Source organism: Canis lupus, chromosome 19, assembly GCF_003254725.2.
Source record: "Canis lupus dingo isolate Sandy chromosome 19, ASM325472v2, whole genome shotgun sequence".
NCBI classification, from domain to species: Eukaryota; Metazoa; Chordata; class Mammalia; order Carnivora; family Canidae; genus Canis; species Canis lupus.
The window spans coordinates 26,616,380-26,638,101 of NC_064261.1; the positions used below are offsets into that span (position 1 = coordinate 26,616,380).

At 36.6% G+C, this 21,722-nt stretch overlaps 1 protein-coding gene across 2 annotated transcripts in view; it reads right to left on the reverse strand.

The window, feature by feature from the left end:
* Positions 1 to 21,722, reverse strand: part of CNTNAP5 (contactin associated protein family member 5) — a 796,284-nt gene that overhangs the window by 143,309 nt on the left and 631,253 nt on the right. For both annotated transcript variants that reach the window (XM_035702065.2, XM_035702066.2), the window contains exon 14: positions 5,446 to 5,602. In XM_035702065.2, coding sequence (XP_035557958.1) covers positions 5,446 to 5,602 — 157 coding nt within the window. The remainder of the gene's footprint in view (positions 1 to 5,445; positions 5,603 to 21,722) is intronic.

Genomic DNA, 21,722 nt, shown 5'->3' on the forward strand with positions numbered 1-21,722 from the left:
ACTCCTGCCCCATCTTAGGAAACCACCAAGGATGAAGCACCCTCACTGCACCAAGTCTGAGATCTTCAGGTATGGAAGGTTGAAGAAAGGTCTGGGAGATCAAAGAACAGCCTATGTTAAGAAACCCTAAACTACTCGGATGTATCCAGCATCCTCTTCCTAGAGGCATCTGTCTCATCAAACCTCATAGGAAAGGCATAAAGGGTTCTCGTGAAGGTTAAGATCCTGGGACTGGGTAAGACATGTATTTACCAAAGAGAAAAGTTGAAAGCAAATGTATAAAATGATACATTTTAGGGCACCTGGGTGACTCAGTTGGTTAAGTGTCTGACTCTGGATTTGGCTCAGGTCATGATCTCAGGGTCCTGCTATCTGATCCAAGCACTGCATCCCATCAGGGGCCACACTCAGCAGGGAGTCTGCTTGATATTCTCATCCTCTGCCCTTCCCTTTGCTTGTGCACTCTCTATTTCTCTAGAAATAAATAAATTTTTAAAAATAACTTTTGGAACAGAGTGGCCACTTCTAACTACTCTTTGATAGCCAAAAGAAAAATGAATGTGCAGCAGAAAGTTTAGGCTAAACTTTGGGTAAATGTTTCTTGTGAGGTTATAAAAGATGGATAACTAACAATGAAATAAAGATCAGTTAATCCTAGAATGACCATGGCCTGACCTACGAAAAGTAAAAATATGTCCAATAGAAGTCATTCAATTGTTCATTCACAGATTTGACACCATTTATTAAATAATTTCTCTGTGGTAGAGAAGTGGAATCAATGACTAAAGAGTAGTTTGAAGCTTTAGGATTCCATATACCTAAAAAAAAAAAAAGAAAGAAAGAAACCTAAAAATATCCTGTATTTTTTTTTTAGAAACAGAATAATAGGTTCTCTTTTTTTGGATGACCAGATGACCAGAATTTAAACCTTACATCATTTTCTCTTCCTATCTTGTACCACATCACTTTATATAAGAGTGCATTAAGGATAGGAGGCAAAGAACAAAGTTACCAAAAATCAAATACACTTTCTTATGAATAAATTTTAAAAGATGCTCTACTGTTAAACAATAGAACTTCATTTCAGGTCTACTTCGTTATTGGGTCGAAAGAAATCCTCATTAGGGCTGCAGGCCACTACCAAGAGGCACACTTTGAAAAATCTTACCTCCTCTCACTTGCTGCCAGACCATCCTTTGGATCCCTTTACCTAGATGATGGTTTCCCATCCTACATAGCCTCTGCCCCTGTGCTGTCTCCAGCCTGCAGCTATCCTCTCTGTCCTTTGCTATTCTCCACAGTCTATCAGTCTGAAGTAAGGGGATGAGAAAACACCTGATTGGCAGGATTTCTATACATTGAACCATTAAGTTGAAGAGAAGTTCTTTTGCAAACAATCATTGACTGTAAAACTATTACTCATTTCAAGTTTTCTCACTTTTTCTTTTCTTTTTCTTCCTGTTTACCTGATTCATATGCCTACCTGACACTTCCATTTATTCTAAGAAGTCATGCTTTGGGTGTTCATCAAGTTTTTTCCCCTCCATCCACCTCCATCTTCTGAGCTGACTCATTTCCTCTCACATCTACCCTGCAATCATTTTCCTCGTTTACTTGGTCTCATTGAAATATATGGCAGCAATTTATTCGGTTACAGAGGTTGATTAAAACAGAATAAACTATTGTCAATTACCAGAGGCCATGATGTTGACTGAGCCTCCCAAACAGCCTGATTTAGCAAAAAGAAACTCATGGGCTGTTGTGATGAGATTGGAGAAGCCCTTGGGAGAGGTTTCTCTGGAATTCTCACCCCATGTCTAAAATCAGAATCTCAACTTGGTGGTTCCTTTCATATAGTCACTAAGAGCATCCTCAGATTCAGGAGGATCCTACTCTGCTCTCTTAGTCATGTGAACTTCACTGAGCCACTTACCACAACAGCACCTCAGTCTCCTTTTCTGGAGAAAAGAGATGATAAAACTTACTTCAAGGGTTGGTGGGATGATGCTCTGGGATTCAGTATATTAAATGTGAAGAACACAGAAGTCTATGATATGTAACACTTTTAAGCAACTATACTACCTAGCAGTTGTAATACATCAACCTGCTATCTGCTAGATGTTTTACCAGCCCCAAATCAGTTTTCTGATCAATTTTACCAAGAGTAGAAACTTGAGGGAGTTGTATAAGATAAATATATTTGAGGTTTCTTAGGAGCACATACAAATACCAGCGATACTAACAGGGACATGCTCAGATGAAACAAAAATTTCACATGTGTGGATGACAGTTTGACCACGTGGAAGCTAGGAATGTGCTTGGAAGAATGTTAAAAAAAAATAGACTATTTCACATTGTGTGAGCTTCTGTACTTTTCCCTTCTACAGTAAATAATAGACTTGAATAGGTAAGTAATGGATGCATTTCCACAAGGCTCTACCAGTTTTCATGGCAGAATGGGTATTTTGTGTCTATAATTTTGTTACAAAGGGATATCTCATGATTAGTTCACTTACAAGTTGCTTCTTGATGTGGATTTGGTCTTCTTTCCTGCCTTTTCTCTTTTAAATTCTCCACATGAAAATGGGGCAATGATCACACCAAAATATTTGTGTCTTGGGGAAGTAATGATCTCTATATTATTTCACATTCCCCTGTCGGAGCATATGGAGGTTCCACCTACCCGTACTATACTAACTTTAGCTAACTTCTTCTGGTCCTTTGAAACCTAACTGCCACTTTTCCCAGCCCATATCCACCATGGCTCTGGGCACATGTATATTACCAAATTTGTCACACTGATACATTGATTGCTAACTAACTAGCTCTGTCTTTCTCATTCTCCTGTGAGTTCCTCAAGGGCAGAGACTATAAGGCCCTTGACGTTCTCTGCACAGCAGACTGCATGACTGGCAAAGACCAGGCGTGGAATAAACAGGCGATACATGAGTAAATGTCAGATAGAATAGTAAGTACAGCTTTTCCTGTAACAAAGTATTTTCCAGATTCATATATAACAGGCTGTGACCATCCTGAGCCAAATGAGTGCAATCCAAAAGTTAAATTGGAATCTCAGCCTCTACTCCTTTGTAAGAATAACAGAAGGAACTCCCTGATTTCACCTAAATTTTGCCCTGAGATGCTGAACATGTTATTCTAGTCACAATGAAGTAGGCATCTTTATAAAAGGAAGTTCAGATCATTTCTTTTGATCCTTGTTATGTGGGTTGTTGAACAAAATTTATATCTAGAATTAAATATTGCTGCCCCTAATAGAGGTCACTTGCCACAGAAAGTGGAAGATAATGGAGCTTTTTCCCTGGCTGTAAAGGAACTAGAAAGGGTTATGAAATATGCAACAACCTCTATGTTGACAAAAGTATGATGGCACCAGGGTTGACAGGAAGCACATTTTGAAACACTCCTGAATACAGCCTAGATGATTAAGTTAAGTAAATATGTAAAGGGTTCAAAGCTTAGTGAACTAGTGAGTAGGTCAAGGGAGGAAGAGGCTGGAATCTGAGTAAAAGAGATGGTCAGTGGAAAGTCCCAGAGAAGACAGTGTGAGAGCTCATCAACATGGTGGCCTATTTTCTACTTTTATGTAATGTGATGTCATTCTCCCCCACTGCTTCTCATTGCTCAATAAATTAAGCCCAGCCCTGGTTGGTTGTTCCCTAGGAAGGAAAGACACTAAAGTGGTGTTCAGTATGGAAAGGGCAACACCACAGGAAATAAAACGTGAACAAAGATCAAGAATTCAGCTGAAAGGGAGTGAATTAAAATAATGAGGAGAACCACTTCCCCTTCCCTTTATATTCCACCACTCCACATCGACTTCCCTAATTATACATAATTAAATAAAGGTGTTTCCATGCAGGTCTATACATCTATACATTTCTGATATCAAGAATAGAGAAGGGAAATTAATGAATCACAGAAAAATGAGTGAATCTAGGCTACTGGTTGCAGACCATTTTGAATATGTTTTCCTGGCAACAAAACCATTTAACTTTTCCATACATATCTCTCAAGCTTGTAGGAATTATTTTGCTGTCATCTCTCTCCCTCAAAGGTCTTCTAGATTCATTTATTTAGCTAACTACCACTGAATTTCTGCTGTACAAGGAATAGATCTTGAAGGATATAATATTAAAAGAGACACGATCTCCATCTATGAATTATATTTGATTGTATGTCTCCCTGATGTTATGAAAGAATACACTGCAGGGCAAAGTGGGGGTCCAAAGAATAGAGAGGACCCGACTACCTCTGGTCTGCAGTTTTTTATTTTACAAAATATAGAAACTTTGTCTGATTTTACCTATGTGAAGATTTGAGGTTAGAAGCAGGCATCTGGGTAACTTGCCCCAAGGCCCAAGCAGCCCTTCAGCAGTCTGAAGAGGTGGCCCATGTAGGAGAACCCAGTGCAGGCAAATGTTTGCTCCTTTCCTCATTGAACTGAGATTTTGACTGCATCTTAAATTTCATTCAAAAGAGTCCCTGCTGTTATCAATTTAAACAGTGAAGAAAAAGTACTTAAAATAAATTTCAAGTGGGTTGAGAGCAGCTTGATATAGGAATTCTTAATTACAATTGAGCAGAATTTCATGAAGCAAGCAAAATTACAAAGCCAAAACTGAAGAATGCCTTAAATTTTGTGAAAACGAAAGTGGGTTTGGAAAAGTTCTGTGCATATTTTCATAATACAGTTAAAAAACAGGCAGTTCACCTGGAGGACACAGGCAAAGTTATGGATATGAGAACTACAAACTGAGATTTACGTTACAAAAGCAACATGTTGTGGGAGAGCAAAAATGACCCTGGACCCAGCCATAACTAAGCTCAAGGTCTGGATCTGTCACTCAATACTTGTGTATAACCTTGGGAAAATTATCTAACTTCTCTGTAAACTGTATTCCTCAATATTAAAGATGCAAAAGTGGGGAAATTATAAGGATTTAATAAGTTTTTTTGTGGAAGATTAAATGGATACTCAATAAATATAAATTTTCTTTGCTATATTTTTATTCCATGATAAGGTAGGCTGGTGACTGAAACATCAGAGAGAAAATGCAAGAATGAAGACATGGTCTATATAATTGCACGTTCCTATCTCCCACACTGTCTCCCAGAAGCTATATTCCACACATTACAGAAATACTGACTAAATCACAAAGCTTAGTATTCATTCTGTTGTGTAAAATGGAATGTTCGGACTATAAGGAGGTGATGATGTGACAACATGTTTTATGTTACAGATCTCAGCAATAGCCCTAAAAGTACTAGAACTGGCCATTTTCAAAGTTAAAAACAATCGCAATCATTAGGGAGACCTAGTTCATATTGAATTTCTCATCCATGTCTTTTTCTCTTGGGGGGAAATTTTATGCATTAATTAATGGGTTTCCCCCACAACTGCAGAAAGATCATCATCCCCATTACCATTCATCTTTGTCAGCATCACAATTGCAGAAGTGTCGAACATCAAGGCAACTCTCATCTAGGCCACATTCACACTGCTGAACCCCAGGTGGGGCACCTCCCCAATAAGGGTGCTTTTCATTGGACCGCCCAATCCACCAGGTAAACGGTGTTCCATCTGGAAGACAAAATAGTTTGTAGAGGGTGTCAGAAGCTTACATGAAACATTCTTGAAGGATAAATATGTATTTATACGTGTACATATATACCTATACATATGTAATATGCATATATATCTACATATATATATCCTCCCTCTCTCATTTCCTCTCTTCTTTTCTTTCTTCTGTACTTCCTTTCTTTCTTTCTCTCTTCCTGTATATGGATCTCTAGCTATACATATATACATATCTCTCTCATATATATATAATATATATATAAATAAAATATATATAAAATATATATTTTTTATTTTTTTAATTTATTTTATTTTATTTTTTTCATTTACTTATGATAGTCACACAGAGAGAGAGAGAGAGGCAGAGACATAGGCAGAGGAAGAAGCAGGCTCCATGCACCGGGAGCCTGACGTGGGATTCAATCCCGGGTCTCCAGGATCGCGCCCTGGGCCAAAGGCAGGCGCTAAATCGCTGCGCCACCCAGGGATCCCTAAAATATATATATTTTAAAATAAATCCATATATATGTAAAATATATCCACACACATCTATATCTATATATCTATATTATACATATATAGATATAGATATAGATATATACAGATACAGACATAAACAACACTTTCATGAAAAGCATTTATGTAGTAGGACATGGATCCATCACAATGTTCAAGGGCAGTGTCACACTCAAATGAGACAGGTATCACAGTTAAGTAAATTGGGCCAGATTACAGACCAAAAAAAATTAAGATACAGATACAGAAATTAATTCCCCTATAAAACTACCAAAAGGAAAACAACAACATGAGGCCAAGATTGGCCTGAACTTAGTTCTCAGTTTCTGATGGACTCTGAGGACAGGTGGATACTAAACTGAAGAAAGAATGTGGTACCCTGGATTACCATAGCTTCTAATTTGTTTAAAGAGAGGTCATATACTTCAGATTCAAAGATTTGAAAGAGAAAAATAAAACCTGTCGAAGGTCAATACTGTGTGGCCCAAATAATTCCTCTGAATGTCGTATTTAACTCACACGAAGTTGGTATATAAACTCCAATTTCTGGTTTATGTAGTTGACAGAAAATTACTTTAAAATCTTGTCTTTGTCAATTTCTGTTTTTCCATTTCTTTTCCCCTTTTTTCAGAGCTTAATTTAATAAATCTGTTGGAGTTTTCTTTTATGATTGAAATATTTCAGTAGATTAAAGATTACTTGGAAGATGACAGTGTATCCAAGAAACAGGTTGTAGAAAGAGGTGGAGGTATCATCATTAGGCTGCATGGAGTCAGGTCTAAGTTCCTTTCAGAAATTGCTGTTTTGTTTCTGTTTGGCACACAACAGGCACTAAATATGTGATTATTTAAAAATGAAAGAAATGCTTATTAGAGGCCAGTTTTTAATGATGTACCATTTCAAAGTAGAATAATACTTCTCCAATGATGTTCTAGGTTGGAATTTAGCCAAGCCAAGATTTAATTGTGCATATGACTCCTGATTTACAAACACATAATTTACAATTTATTTGTGTATGCACAGAGAGCAACAACTTTCTCTGAATTACTCTCAGTGCTAATAACCTTATGAACGTCGCTGAGGCAAATAGGAAGAGGAATGACAATCTGGAGCTTCCAAGAATCAGTAGGTCATAAGGAAAAGATAAGGAAGATACTGTGAAAGCGGAAATATCTTAGGGTCACTGAGTTAGAGGGAGAACAGCCTGAGGGACCATACTCACCCCAAAATAACACCGTGATTCTGCCTAAAATTTCCCACATCCCCCTTTTTTATCTTTTAAGCTAGAATTCCAATTAGCAATGTCTGTAAACCAGTATCTTCATTTTAAATACTAATTCTCAATGGTATAAATCCATTTTCTCTAGTTTCAAACAGCTATAAATCATGGAACAATAGTTCAAATGAATTGCTTTATTTCTAAAATCTAGCTTAGGTATGCCATGCTCAAGTGGCCCTGAGACCTGATGGATTGATTTAGGGCACAGAATACTATTCTCAGCACTGGAGTAAGCTCAGATAGATTTTCCCAGTGTGTGAGTCCAGGCAACACAAGGCTAAAACATTGTGTATGTATGGTTCCCAATGTTGGTTTTGGGTCCAAAAAATGGGAAGAAATCTCTTCACCTCTCCCTCCTTCTGGCACTATTCAGGCCTCCCCGCCGCCCACCATTATCTTGAATCCAGATCACATAACAATGTTCAATATCATCATGGATTATTTTTGTTTAAGAGCAAAACCAAGGTTGTAATCATATTAATAACATCATTACTAATGGTATTGCTTTCTAGGAGTTTTTACTAATTCTCACTTTGTGTCTTAAACCTCTAGAAGTTCCACAGCAGCCCAGGCTTTGTTCTGTTTCAAATCCGTCAGTGTCTTATAGAACTGAGGCTTGGGTTCCCCTTCTCATGTCTAGAAATTAGTATAATGGTTTTAAATCGTGTTCACTGAATGCATGTCAATGTGTAAGAAGAAAGGAAGGAAAAAGAGGGGGAAAATACACACACACACACACACAGACACACACACAGATATTTGAAAGCAGGAGAATTGTTGCTAAATTTTCCTTGTGGATGTCCCAGCTTTGTGTTTGTTTTCCTGTAGAGTATAACAAAAAGGGAAATTGAAGATCAAAAAGGATGAGACTTGCCCTGATTCATGACTCTAATGATATAGTCAGGAAAGGAATCTACATCCTAGCTGCACATTTCGACCACTGGAGAAATTGAATTTATTTTCTCTTGAGCAGATGAATAAAAAAGGTGAAGGAAAAAAGCACATTTATAAATATATAGACATATTTCAATATGTATTCATTAAACAAATATTTACTGAAGATCTATAACATTCTAGGAACTATACTGGGTACTTGGAATAAATCAGTTTAAGACAAACCAAACCAACCAAGCAAAGAAAACATGCCCCAAAAGCTTACATTGTAATTGTAGGAAACAGACAATAATAATAATTTCCTATTTATTTGTTTATTTATTTATTTATTTGAGGGGAAGAGAGGCAGAGGGAGAGGGAGAGAGAGAATCTTTAACAGGATCTATGCCCAGCATGGAGTCCAACACAGGGCTTGTTTTCACAACCCTTGGATCATGACCTGAGGCGAAATCAAGACTTGGACACATAACCAACTGAAGCACCCAGGCACCCCAATAATAATTTTTTATTAGAAAAGAACAAGAGGTATGGAAACAATACAATCAAGCAAGGTAAGGTAGGCTGCAAAGAAGGGTGGGCTACAATTTTAGAGTGGTCAGGATAGAAATTGATACAAAAAAATAAATACTGAGCAAAACTTCAAGGCAGGAGTAAGTGACACATGGCTGGCTATCTGGAGGATAACAAAGCAAACAAATGAAACATTCAGTGTAAACGACTAAATGTAATCATTTAATCATTTAGGATGTGTAGGATCAATGTAAAATAAAGGAATTTCCTAAAATCCATTACCAGGTTTTCAAACTACAATTTTCAAAGTTTTGAGGAAATTCTAATTAGAAGGTTTAATTGAAAAAAAAAAAAGTAACAGGGAAAAGGTAAAATAGAAAATGTATTAATTAGATTCTTGGCTATAAGCTAAGAATTCATTCCGATAGTTCCAAGCCACAGGGTATTTATTAAGAAGATAACAACCATGACCAGGGAAGAAATGTGTTTTGGGCTAATTGGCTCACCATATTGCTCACCGGCCTGCAGAGGGGACTCTGCCTGTCTCACGGCCACTGAAAGGCAAATGTCGGAGACCTATCCAGCTGAAGATGTTACCTTGCCAGTGACACAACCATTCCGTTCTGAGGATCTCAGGTAAACAGGCTCCATGACCTCAAAGAGAGATGTTTTTGTGGCCCCTGATCTCAACCCTCAGAATAGAAGCTCCATGGAGAGCCTGCTTCCCAGGGCTCACCTCCAGTCAGAGCTACACACAGGAGTCTGATGAAGAAAGCAAGATGATATGCCTGCATCCCAGCTGGAAGGGAGACTGGGGATGTGAATTCTGAGTTCTGTAGAGGCCGTACTCACAGTTAGAACTTTCACCTAATAGAGAAATGTTACTCAAAGATATGGGACAGGTATGAATAAAACAAATAGCTCTTCTGGACCTAAACATACACTTAGTATCACTTACTGGATCAGAACTCTGAACTTAAAGGGACAGGGTTTATGCACTCCACAACGGAAGGTCCACACACTGCTTTGTGCTTCTGGGGCCCAATGCTACATGGTTTTAGGGGTAAGACTCTTGTCAAAGAAGCAATGTTTCCATGCACAGGTCCAGCAACCCTATGGGAGACTTCCACAAGAGAACTGGGGAGAAGAATGTGGGAGGACTAGATCCTCCCAGAGTATGGTAGCACCAGAAACTTGGCAGTAGGCGCAGAGGCCTGAGAGAGGTAGTAAGGTCTTCTGTATACAGAATATAGGAAAAATTACTAAGGAATTGCTTTCATTTGCATTATTTCTATGCATTGGGGATTATTATTGTTATGTAATCTCTTGTACGCAAAAAGGTCTGGGAAAATTCATCTTACATATATATTAAGCAAAAACCCTCCTAAGAAAGTTTATGGCTTAGAGTGAATGACCTCAATGCATGGCAGTAAGTGAGCACAGAAGGTGATCACTCACCTTTTGTTAATACCAAAAAGAATATCACCAAACCAACATCAATCATTTGTCATGAGGCTTATAAAAATAACAATAGGAAACATAACTGAGCATGTGCTAGGTTACAGGCACTATTCTAACATGCTGTACATAAATTAATCCAATTCATCATCACTGCTATCCTAGGAGATAGGTATTATTATCCTTCACTTAATAGGCAAAGGGACTAAGGCAGAGAAAATTTAAATGACTGTCTTGGGGCCATATAAAGTTCAGAGTCAGGACTTGAATCCAAGCATTCTTGCCCAAGAGTTTATGGGTTTAATCCTATGTTATGACATTGTGCGAGACATGTGGAGAAATAATTCATGCTTAAAATACTTAGGGCCAAAAAACCCCCAAAAGACAAAACAAAACTTTGTGCCTTTCAGGAAATACATACAGGTGGATTTAAGTGATAACTCAGAAAATTGCAAGTGATGAATAATCTCTTACGTTCACTAAAATAAAGACAACAGAATAAATAAATATATCTACTATATATTTATACACACTAATAATGCCACAGCAGAATTTAACTTTAGTATTGCTTGCTAGAAACTTCTTAGGACTTTCTCACCAGGAATTTCCAGAAGAGAGTCAGAAGTGTACTTGGTTTTGCTAAAGACAGCACATACACTAAGAGGCACAGTTTATCCCCTTGTAGCTAGACTTCCTTTCAAAATCTCTGTACCTTTCTGAGCTTTTGCACAGTTTTCTTTTTTCTTTTCCTTTTTTTTAAACATCCATTTCTTAGAACCTGAGTTGCTTCTCAAGTTTTAAAGTGACTAGAGTATTTGACAAACAAGTTAAACAAGAAAATTGTGCAGACAACCATGTAACCCACTTGACACAGTAAACCACTCAAGGTATGTAGACTTAGGTTTGTCCACAATAATTCCTTGCCACAGAATTCCTCTCAGGTCATTTCAACATGAGGAGACTCTTAATCAGGGAAGGAATGAAGTCCAAGAATCTACAACTTTTCTCCATCCCTGGGCTCATGTAGAAATTTTTGTATGTACTTCATTTCCCATTTAGATTGATAGCCCCTAAGTTCCTATTATTCTAATTATCCTCCAGAAAGTAATGCAACATAAACTTGGAAAATAATTCTTGCAATGGAGCTAAAGGAAGCTAGAAATGAACTGCATATTGTAGAATATCTTATAAAGGGAACTTGAGTTTTGAGAAGCAGTGAGTGTGTGTGTGTGTGTGTGACTGATAGGGACAGAGAGAGAGAGAGAGAGAGAGAAAACAGAGACCTATAAGAGGATGCAGATGAGCGGCAATCTTTATCCTGACATTTGACCTCAGAAATTTAGGCCTATATTAATTCCTTTATGAAAACATCAGAAAATACTATATCTGAATTTAAAACATTATAGAAAGTCAAACTACGAGTTTTGCTAATGAGTACATAAGCACGGGTTTCCTCCAGTGAGGCATTTATATGATATATACAGAGACAGTTTAAGGAGAGAAAAATCAAAATAAGTTTTATAGAACACCTAAGCAGAAACCCAACCTATACATTCTTAATTCAAATTATGATTTTCCTAATGTCAGAAATTTAAAAGATATCATGAGGCAGATTAGCTGCACTTTTATGGCTTAATCACTGAGTTGTTGAACAGAATTCACATTGGAGATCCCTCCTTAATCTTGCAATTGTTTAAATTAAAGTCTTGACAACCGAGAAAACAATAAGCACAATAGTTTCTCAGTGATAACTGTAGCCAGAGCCAAGAGAATTTGGCTGTTGCCATTACTGTGAACAGTCCAAACATAATTCCAAACAAATCCAGCATGCAGCTGGAAAGTTCTGTAAATATATAGAGACAGGCTACAATATTGAGCTGTTGTCACTGTTTTTCCTTATTTTATTTCTGCATTTACAAGTAGTATGCTCATAGAATTAAATTCTGGTAAATTCAATGTTCCAACAGAAAGAGTTTTAGCTCTCATTTCTTTTACAGTTTCAAAAATGTCTACTCTAATCAGTAAATATATGTTATAGTGGTTTCATGGGAGTAGTAAGCATCACTGTCCCCTTGATGTTAGACTTGCTCTTGCTACATACTTTGACCCATTGAATGTGGACAGAAATGGCAGTGTATCCATTCAGAGGTTAGACCTAAAGAATTAAGCATATTTCTACTTTATCCTGGGGATTTCTTCTGACATGAAAATAAGAACATGTTTCAGGGAGTTACAACCTGTCCAGCTTGGGCCCCAGAATAAGATACCTGAAGCACATTTGTCACATCTGAGACACAGATGTGTGAGCTGAGAATAAGTATTGAATGCTGTACGCCACTGAGCTTTGTCACTCAGCTAGATAAAACTATTGTGACAATCACTGGTAATAAAAATTAGATATCAGCCACAGAAAAATATTCTGTAGGGATTATGAGGTAGTAAACAGAAAGGTTGATGGCTCTGCTTTCAAAGGATTTGCAGTTTGGTTAGAAATATAAATACAGAGAAATATAGGTGGATGAGGAGAATAAAGAGAAATATCAATTCTGTTTTGACCCAATTAATTATCTATCTTCTAGCCCATATATGCAAGCAGTTGTAGCAGACACTTGAGTGGTTGCTCTGGGAGTCTCTTTTATAGTTGCCTTTCTTCCCCTCCCACATATTCCTTACTTGAGCCCAATCGTGGCTCACTCTGAGCCTATCCCAACACAGTGCCAATTATTGCCAGTGGAACTTTGACTCTCACACCTAATTCTGTCCCCTTCAAAGATGGTGCTTAGATCTTCCTCCAATCCAGATAACAGTTTTCCCAATGGTAATAGTCCTGGTTCACCTTCTCTAGGCTCAATGCCACCCACCCATGCATTTGATTAGAAATCATGCATAGGACTTTGGAGGAATTATTCCAAATGTATGATCACAAGACTGTCGCCTGTCACAGCTTCCACTAATAGAGTAATATAAGATTTAAATATATATATATATACACATATATATGTATATATTGCATATAACTATGATCTCTAAAACAATGTAATTAAATATAATATAAATTAGTGTGTGTGTATATATAATGATATATATGTATCTATGCATATATATGCACTGTATATATGTGTATTGTGTGTATATATATTTTTATATATCATTCCATTCAATTATTTCTTAATTCTATGCTGCATGAAGGTCATGGTGTGTATCCAGTGATATAATTTTAATAGACTATCACTGCCCCAAAGGAGCTCATAACATTTAGGGGAAGGACATGTACACTGCTGAGAGAAATGAAAGTCAGAATGAGATTAGGGCCAAAATAGAGCAGTTAATAAAATGCTAGGGGAGCCCAGAATAAGAAACTATAAATTTTGTCTAGGAATCTTGAGAAAAGTTTCTTGGAAATGGTTTAATTTCATGGAAATCATGACATTTAACTAGTTGCTTGGTGTTGAGGGGGATCGTGCCACTGGGAAGAGCCTGTGCGGACATGAGACACAAAAGGTGACCCAAAACTTACTATAGCATCCTTAGGAAGCAACTGTTTGAAATAATATTTCTGCACATACTAAAGATAAGCTACTTCGCTGATTGTACTTGAGCATGTGGGCTTGAAAAATAAGAGGGAAAAATGATGCCACCCAAGGTGAAAGGACAAATAATTACAGGTAATTGCACCAAAATGTTTCCATGTACGATCGAAATACAAATCATCAAAGCAGTGGTTTAGGAAAGAAAATTTCAAACACCAAAGAAAGCATTTTATATAATCTGAGTAGAGTATCATTTCTGAGGAAACATTTAGTAAGAAAGAAAAACAACCTCATCCATATCAGAAAATAATGGTAGACATTTATCAAAGTCAATCTTGGTCTTACTGCTTGTTGGTCAGGATCATTAAATCAGAACATATGTCTAATAGTGTGATTAAGAGCTACTCAGTGACATTAGGAATTAACATTTTTATAATGTTGTTCAATGGTCTCTTCTCCCTACCTATTTAATTGAAGTGAGCACAAAAGAGGGAGGGGGGACGGGAAAGATTAATGATACTGCCCTCTCAAAACAAATGATAAAAATCACTGTGATGGGGTTATTTAAAGCAGAACTAGACAAACGTCTCTAGAAGGGGCCACAGGAATTCCCCCTGATTAGGCAAAGAGATAAACAAAGTGAATAACTTAATTCTATTTACACTGTTCCAGTTTTGTGAGAGAATATAATAATACTTTGCATTTAGCAGTATATTTTATCCTAAGAGCTATAATGAAGAACCCTCTCAAGGTTCAATGACTTGTCCTAAGTCACACAGTAACAGAGAGAAAACCTGGATTCACGGCTCTGGGTCCCGAAGGCCCACCACGCCATGGCTCGTGTTTGGAACACTTACCTTCACACAGATGCACAGACTTTTTTACTTTTTATTGTGCCAAAAAAACTATGGATATATGAGCCTGGTAGCAGAAAATGATCAGTTATGATAAATGTGTGTGAACTGCTAATAAAATAAGATATTTGGTTTGACACACCATTTCTCTGACAGGACAAACTTGAAAGTAGTAGTTTCAGATGCTGGGTGACAAGGATGGAGGAGGTTTTCCCTGTTCACATCAAACTGCAATGTGAGAAGAAAGAAACCATCATTGTGGGTAGCCCCAGAGACTTGGGGTGGGATGTAATTATTACCATGGCATAGCTAACCTATATGTTAAAAAAATGAATGAGAAAAAGAGTTAGAAAAGTAAAACACCTAATATCTACACAGTCATAGAAATAATCGCAAAAATCTGGGGATTAAAGCTAATGTGCCTATTTAATACTACTAATCCTAATTTAAAACAACCAGCATTGGGCAGCCCGGGTGGCTTAGCTTTTTAGCACCGCCTTCAGCCCAAGGGCTGGATCCTGGAGACCCGGGATCCAGTCCCATGTCAGGCTCCCTGCATGGAGCCTGCTTGTCTCTCTGCCTCTCTCTCTGTCTCTCATGAATAAATAAATAAAAGCTTAAAAAAACAACAACCAGCATTTATTGAGCATTTAAAATATTTCAGTCAGTTGTATGTACTTTTTATATTCTAGCTTATCCAATCTCCCTATGAGGTAAATATTTTTATCCCATTTTACGGATGAGGTATTAGCCTAAGGCTATACTACTCACCTGAGGTCCCTCATCTATGTCTGGCCAAAGCCACTGAGAGCTCTTGTAGGTGACTGCAACAGATTCAAAAGTAAAATGCTTGCCTGCACTGTTATTCCACCCCCTAAAAGTTATTCTAATAATAGAAAATGATATTTTTAAAAGTTTATATTAGATGATTGCTCTCTCATTTAAAATCTTTCTGTATTATCCTACTACAAGAATAAAATCCAAACTCCTCCCTACCATAGACCCCAAGACCAGACATATCTGGTTCCTGCAAACTTCTCAGCCTGATTTTTATTGGTGCTCCAGCCTACTCCAACTGCACTGACCTTACTATGGACCCTCACACATGCTCTTTTATCTTTGCTCTTCCCTCCCCAAATCTGTCTTTTCATGAGTTTTTATAGTGGCTGTTTGTGTTGTATCACTGGACCTGAAATTAAATCTTACCTCTTCCCCACTGACCCTATTTATTTATTTATTTATTTATTTATTTATTTATTTAAAAGATTCTATTTATTTATTCATGAGAGAGAGTGGCAGAGACATAGGCAGAGAGAGAAGCAGGCTCCATGCAGGAAACCCGATGTGAGGATCCCAGGACTCCAGGATCACACCCTGGGCCAAAGGCAGGGGCTCAACCACTGAGCCACCCAGGCATCCCCCCGCTGACCCTATTTAAAGTGCTCCAAGATCACTCATTTATTTTCTTAGTAGTACTTACCACTTCCTTAAACTACACTTCTATTTGTTTTGTTTGTTTAACATGTTCCTCATATGTCAACCGTCATGTGAATTAAAGCAAGGGCTTTTAACTCCTTCTATGGACTGTATCCTCAGAATATAGAATGTTCCTGATTTAAGCCAAGAATAAAATACATATTTGTTGAATAAACAAATGGCTAAATACCAAGAAAAAGGAACATCAGCCCAGAGAGGTTTTGCATAGATTATATTAAAATAATTTTACAAAAATATATTGTTATAGAATATCATATGATTAGGATACCTTTAGTCTCTCTATAGGTATATTCATCTTTGGCATTCTGGGCCATCATTGCAGACATCAATTTTTTTTTTTGTCATTTTAGGGATAGAGTCTATCATGCTTTTGAATAAGAACTTATTATAAATGTGGCTTAGAATGAGATAACCACATACAAGAGTGTTCATACACCAGTTCATTTGTGCATTTAACATAACAGCATAAAATACCTATAGTGGACAAAACACTTATCTGGATGGAGTACAGAACACAAAATAGATATAAGCCCTGCCATTGGGACCTCACAATGTAGTAGACAATGGGGTGAAGGGAAAGGCAAACATTATCTTTAAGTACAAAGTTGGAATGAAATAGATTTGAAGTAGAATTTTAAGCAACATGTGGAGAGTCAAGGGGAAAAAAAAAAAACAAGATTAATGTTTAGTGGAAAGCACAGTTCCAGGGGAAAACTCTGAAGTCACCTTTTTTTTAATATACCTGTCATTTCAGTTTTCCAACCAGTGAAATAAAATTGTATTTCTGTATATTAGCCTTCAAAACAAGGTTCACGTAACTTAGGTCATTCAATGCCCCTTCCAATTCTGTGAAGATGTTTATTCTCATTTCACAAATAAATTCAAGGTAATAAAAGATTAGTAAATTCCCCAAGATTACACAATTAGGAAGATGTGACATTACATCTTAAGGCTCCAAATTCCAATACTATTTTTACAATATCAAATGAAACCCAGGCTTAATAATAAATAGAAGTGAAAGGGCATCATAGGTCTTCACAGCAATTGGTCTTTAGTCAAAATTATAAGAGATACATCAAATAAATATTTTATTTGTAAAACTGAAGGGCTTTATTGAGTTTGTATCCCCAGCTCTCTTGGAGATATTCCAAACTGCACTGTCTTCCCAACTATATTGGTATATCTTTGATTTACCTAACACTCAAACCAAAAAAAACCCTGCAAAAATAAATGTTCTATTAATTATAATTGTTTCTCAGAAAGCCAGTTTGCTTGAATTTTTATAACTGCTCAATAGCTACCTAAGGAGTGACAGGCTAATACTATAAACAGGAACTAACTGGAGTTTCTCTTTAGAAATCTTAGATCAGTATTTTTCAAAGTGCAGTTTCAGTCTGACTTAAATCACAATGACTTGGCGTGCTTGTAAGAACAAGTGCTCTCTATCTTTCCCCAGGAGTAGAGTTCAAGATTCTCCAATTCTATCATACTCACCAAGCAATGACACCAAAATTTTATGCACAGAAATTTTAGAATCATTGGCTAGATGGTTTGAACTTCATTCAAAAGATTCAAATACCATCCTCCTTTTATTTTTGAAGAATTCTTGTTGAATGACACGATGGATTACTAAATACTAAAGAGCTCCTTAGTTTTAGATTTAATTCTATTATCAAAACACAGACATTAAGTTTTATTAGTTCCAGCTAAGGAAAGATATAATGATAGGAGATGAATAAAATACATACTAAAAATTAGTTTAACTTGTAACTGAGAAAAGGTCACCAGAATATATATTAACTAATTTCTTCTCTTTTGTTTTGGTTTAATATAAATTCAGTTAAGGTACATTTGATGCTGCTAATCTTCTCACGAATTCCCTAGAAGATTCACCAGAGAAGTATCTCCCACAGTTATCCTTCCTTCTCTAACTCCCATCCCCATTCTACTTCAGTTCATTTCCTTTAGTAAACTCTGTTCCATAATTTGGAAAGATTAGAAAGCACCAGTTCACATTCTCTTAGTTTTCTTCTACTATGATTCACAAAACAAAACAAAACAAAACAAAACAGAACAGAACAGAACAGAACAGAACAGAAAGTTACTATCTTCCCCTTCCTGGGTCAAATGGCTCTTCCATGTTCAGTTTTAATTTGTTTTGATGGGAAGATGATGAAGGTACTCATCTCTCCATTCTCTTACTCCGTCTACTCCGTAGCCCATCCACTCATCCATCCACTTAGATGTTTTAACTGAGCTTTTTCTCACCCACAGCCCTTCATTGGGCCTAGACCTTGGAGATGTGGAGTACTTTCTTTGTTCTTCTTCCTAAATATTTCATCTATTACTTATCGCAGATGTCTAAAAAGCCTAGATTCCTAGCCCTGCATTCTTTCCTGAGTTGTTTGAGGGACATGACTGCCCCATCAGTATTTTCCAATACTTCTTTACAGATTTTGAAAAATATTTATTACTAATTATCCTACATGAATGAATATGAAATATACACATGGAGGTATTCAAACATACATATTCCCCAAAAAGCTCCTAGTCTTTTATTAAATAAGGCACTCAATAAACCAGTAATTGTGTGTTGAAGTGGGAAAGGAGTAAATGTCGCATTGCTAATCAAAATGCCATTGTGATCATTCATGTTAATAGATCAGCACTAAATGATTGTTAACATTTATCAAGATAGTACCTAACCCCCGCTGTGGTGTATAGCATGATTTTTCCCATCCACATTGTAAATTCCTTTTGCTAATGGAACATTTTGTGGGGCTTTTTTGTGTTGAAAACCATGTAACAGAAGGTGAGGATATTTATGTAAGGCCATCAATATTTCCTGTCCTTTAACAACTACTACAGACTCAACTGTAAATTGCAGAACATTAGAAACACCCCCCCACACATCCAGATCCTTTCTTGCCTGAATGGTCAGTTTAATTTCTTCTTTCCTCTTCCCTGATCCTCCTTTTCTTTTTCATTCTTTCTCTCTTCTCCCTTCTCCCTTCATTTCTGTCTCTCTCCCTTCCTCCCTCCATCACTTCTCTTTCTCTCATTTCATCTTCTCTATCTCTTTCTTCTCCCTCATATCTCTCCCTCCAGAATCATTTTTGCTTCTTTTATTCCTTCTCTTCTCCATACTCTTTCTTAAACTACTACCCAAAGTAATTCTCAACTTCTTCTTTCTTCAATACATAAACACAATCATAAATACAAGAATTGTTCACAATTCTGTCTATAATGTTCTCTGACTGATATTTAATAGACATTATCTGATTATGATTTAAAAAATAAATACAAACAAGAAAAAAAAGAAAGAGCTAGTTGGAACCCTCTGTGTAAATCCTTATAAGAATCAAGTTTCCCTTCCAATTATAATAGGTGAGCAAATTCATGAAAGAGAGCGTAAAGGAGATAAAGTGAGTTTGCTTTTCATAGTGTTAATGAACAAACAAAAACTCCCTCTTCATTCATTTCTGTACTTGAAACATAACTAATGGCTGTAAGTCTAATATTCATTAGAGACCTGAACACGGCACAGACAGAAAGTTGATGGAACCCACAGAACACACCCACCAGGCAGTCCTCGAAACAGTCCAAGGCAGCAACATAAGAAGAATGGACACAGAGCAGCTCTTCTAATGAATAAAATATGAAGAGCTCTGCAATTACACAGACCAGAGAGAAGTGGCCAGAGGATCATCAGCATAATGATAGTAATAAAAATAGGATTTCATGCCTGTATCTCCTATTTCACATCTCCAAATCTGAATAATATTTATTAACCACTCTCCTGTTTATGGTTATTTGCAGGGTACATAACAAAAAATAAAACAAGGCTATGAGTTTCCTGCCTTCAAGGATTTTCTGTTCCCTGATAGACCACAAAGGTCATTTAATTATTTTGAAAGATATTCTACAAACAGAAAATACATGAAAGTGACAATTTTGGCTTCTGAACAGGAATAGGCCATTTAAAGGAGTACTCTACATTTGAAAAAGTTAGATAAAATGACCAGTTGAAAAAACTGATTAACTATGTATGTTGATATAAAGTAATCTTCTAAATAAAAAAGTGAGAACATTGGCTAGTGATCACTCAGGATTTACAGTGTACTACTTGCTATGTGTGTACATCACAAAAGCTGCAGAGGAAGAAATGAGGTTGTAGAAGTTGACAGTAATCCAATTAAGGGCAGAGATGATTAGTAATCATTAGACACTCACTGTATATTAGATTTTCAGTAATTCTTTAAATGACTACAAGCACATATATTTGTAGATATATGTCAATGTGCACACACGCACAATGTCTAGTACACAACACAAAACACAATCCTATTTGAAAAGTATAGCAGCACAACCACTTTAAATAACTTCACTACAATTTTCCAAAAGATGACTAATTTGCCTAAGATTTGAGACAGGATCATTACCAAGAATGTGTAGCTATATTGCTCACAGGCGGTATATATTTTATCAAATAACATGATGCAAGGCTTCATTTTCCAAGAAATCATTTTGTTGCTATCATAAAGAAAAACTAAGTGATGAGAATATAACATGATACACTACATCTAGCATTCAGCCCCAATGCTGGCTAAACCCAGTCCTTGTATCCATCAGGATTCACCATTAACAGAGACTGTCTTCTAGGATCTCAGTCAATAGGAACGAGTCAATTAAGGGGCCTTTCAGTTGACACAGATAGCTAATGCATTGTTGGCTGCTCTTAGAAGTCTAGAATCAAATTAGGAAAATGAGCACATTAACAACAGGGAAAAAATACCTCTGAGGGTTAACAGGTGTCTAGGATAGTGCAATTCAAGAAAGATCTAAGATCTAGGACTTGTTCTGGTGATATGGAAAAATCTCTCAAAATGGAGGGTATTATTGTATGATAATTTTCTTTGGTTATTTTTGAATTGCTATCATATTTCATTAAAGGTTAGTTGCCATAGATAATAGGTTGTGCCATTATTTAATATACCACTAAGAAAGAAAAACTACTGGTTCAACTAAAATACCTCATTGATTATAAGATTTATTCCAATTTCAGAGATATTAAAAGTGCAAAAAGAAACTTGGTTTCAATTACATTTACATATATAGTTAAGTTTCCCATAACTCATTCAATCTGCAATTAATGCTCTTTTTTTATCTAGTTAGGAAAATTGATTAGTATTTATTTGTTTGCTTATTGTAGAGATAACAAGGAGGGATGTCTGGGTCGCTCAGCAGTTGAGTGTCTGACTTCAGCCCAGGGTGTGATCCTGGAGTCCCAGGATCGAGTCCCACAACAGGCTCCCTGCATGGAGCCTACTTCTCCCTCTGCCTATGTCTCTGCCTCCTCTCTCTGAGTCTCACATGAATGAATGAATGAATGAATGAATGAATAAAATCTTTTAAAAAAGAGAGATAACAAGGATGAAAAATAACGTCTAAAACAAAAAACAGTCACAGAAAATCCATCAAGATTTTAACACTTTTCTTATGAACAATTTCTACTGTCTAGCTTAAATTATACACTCAATATAAGTATTTTCAAAAAATATTTGAAGACAAGGGTTTTCAGA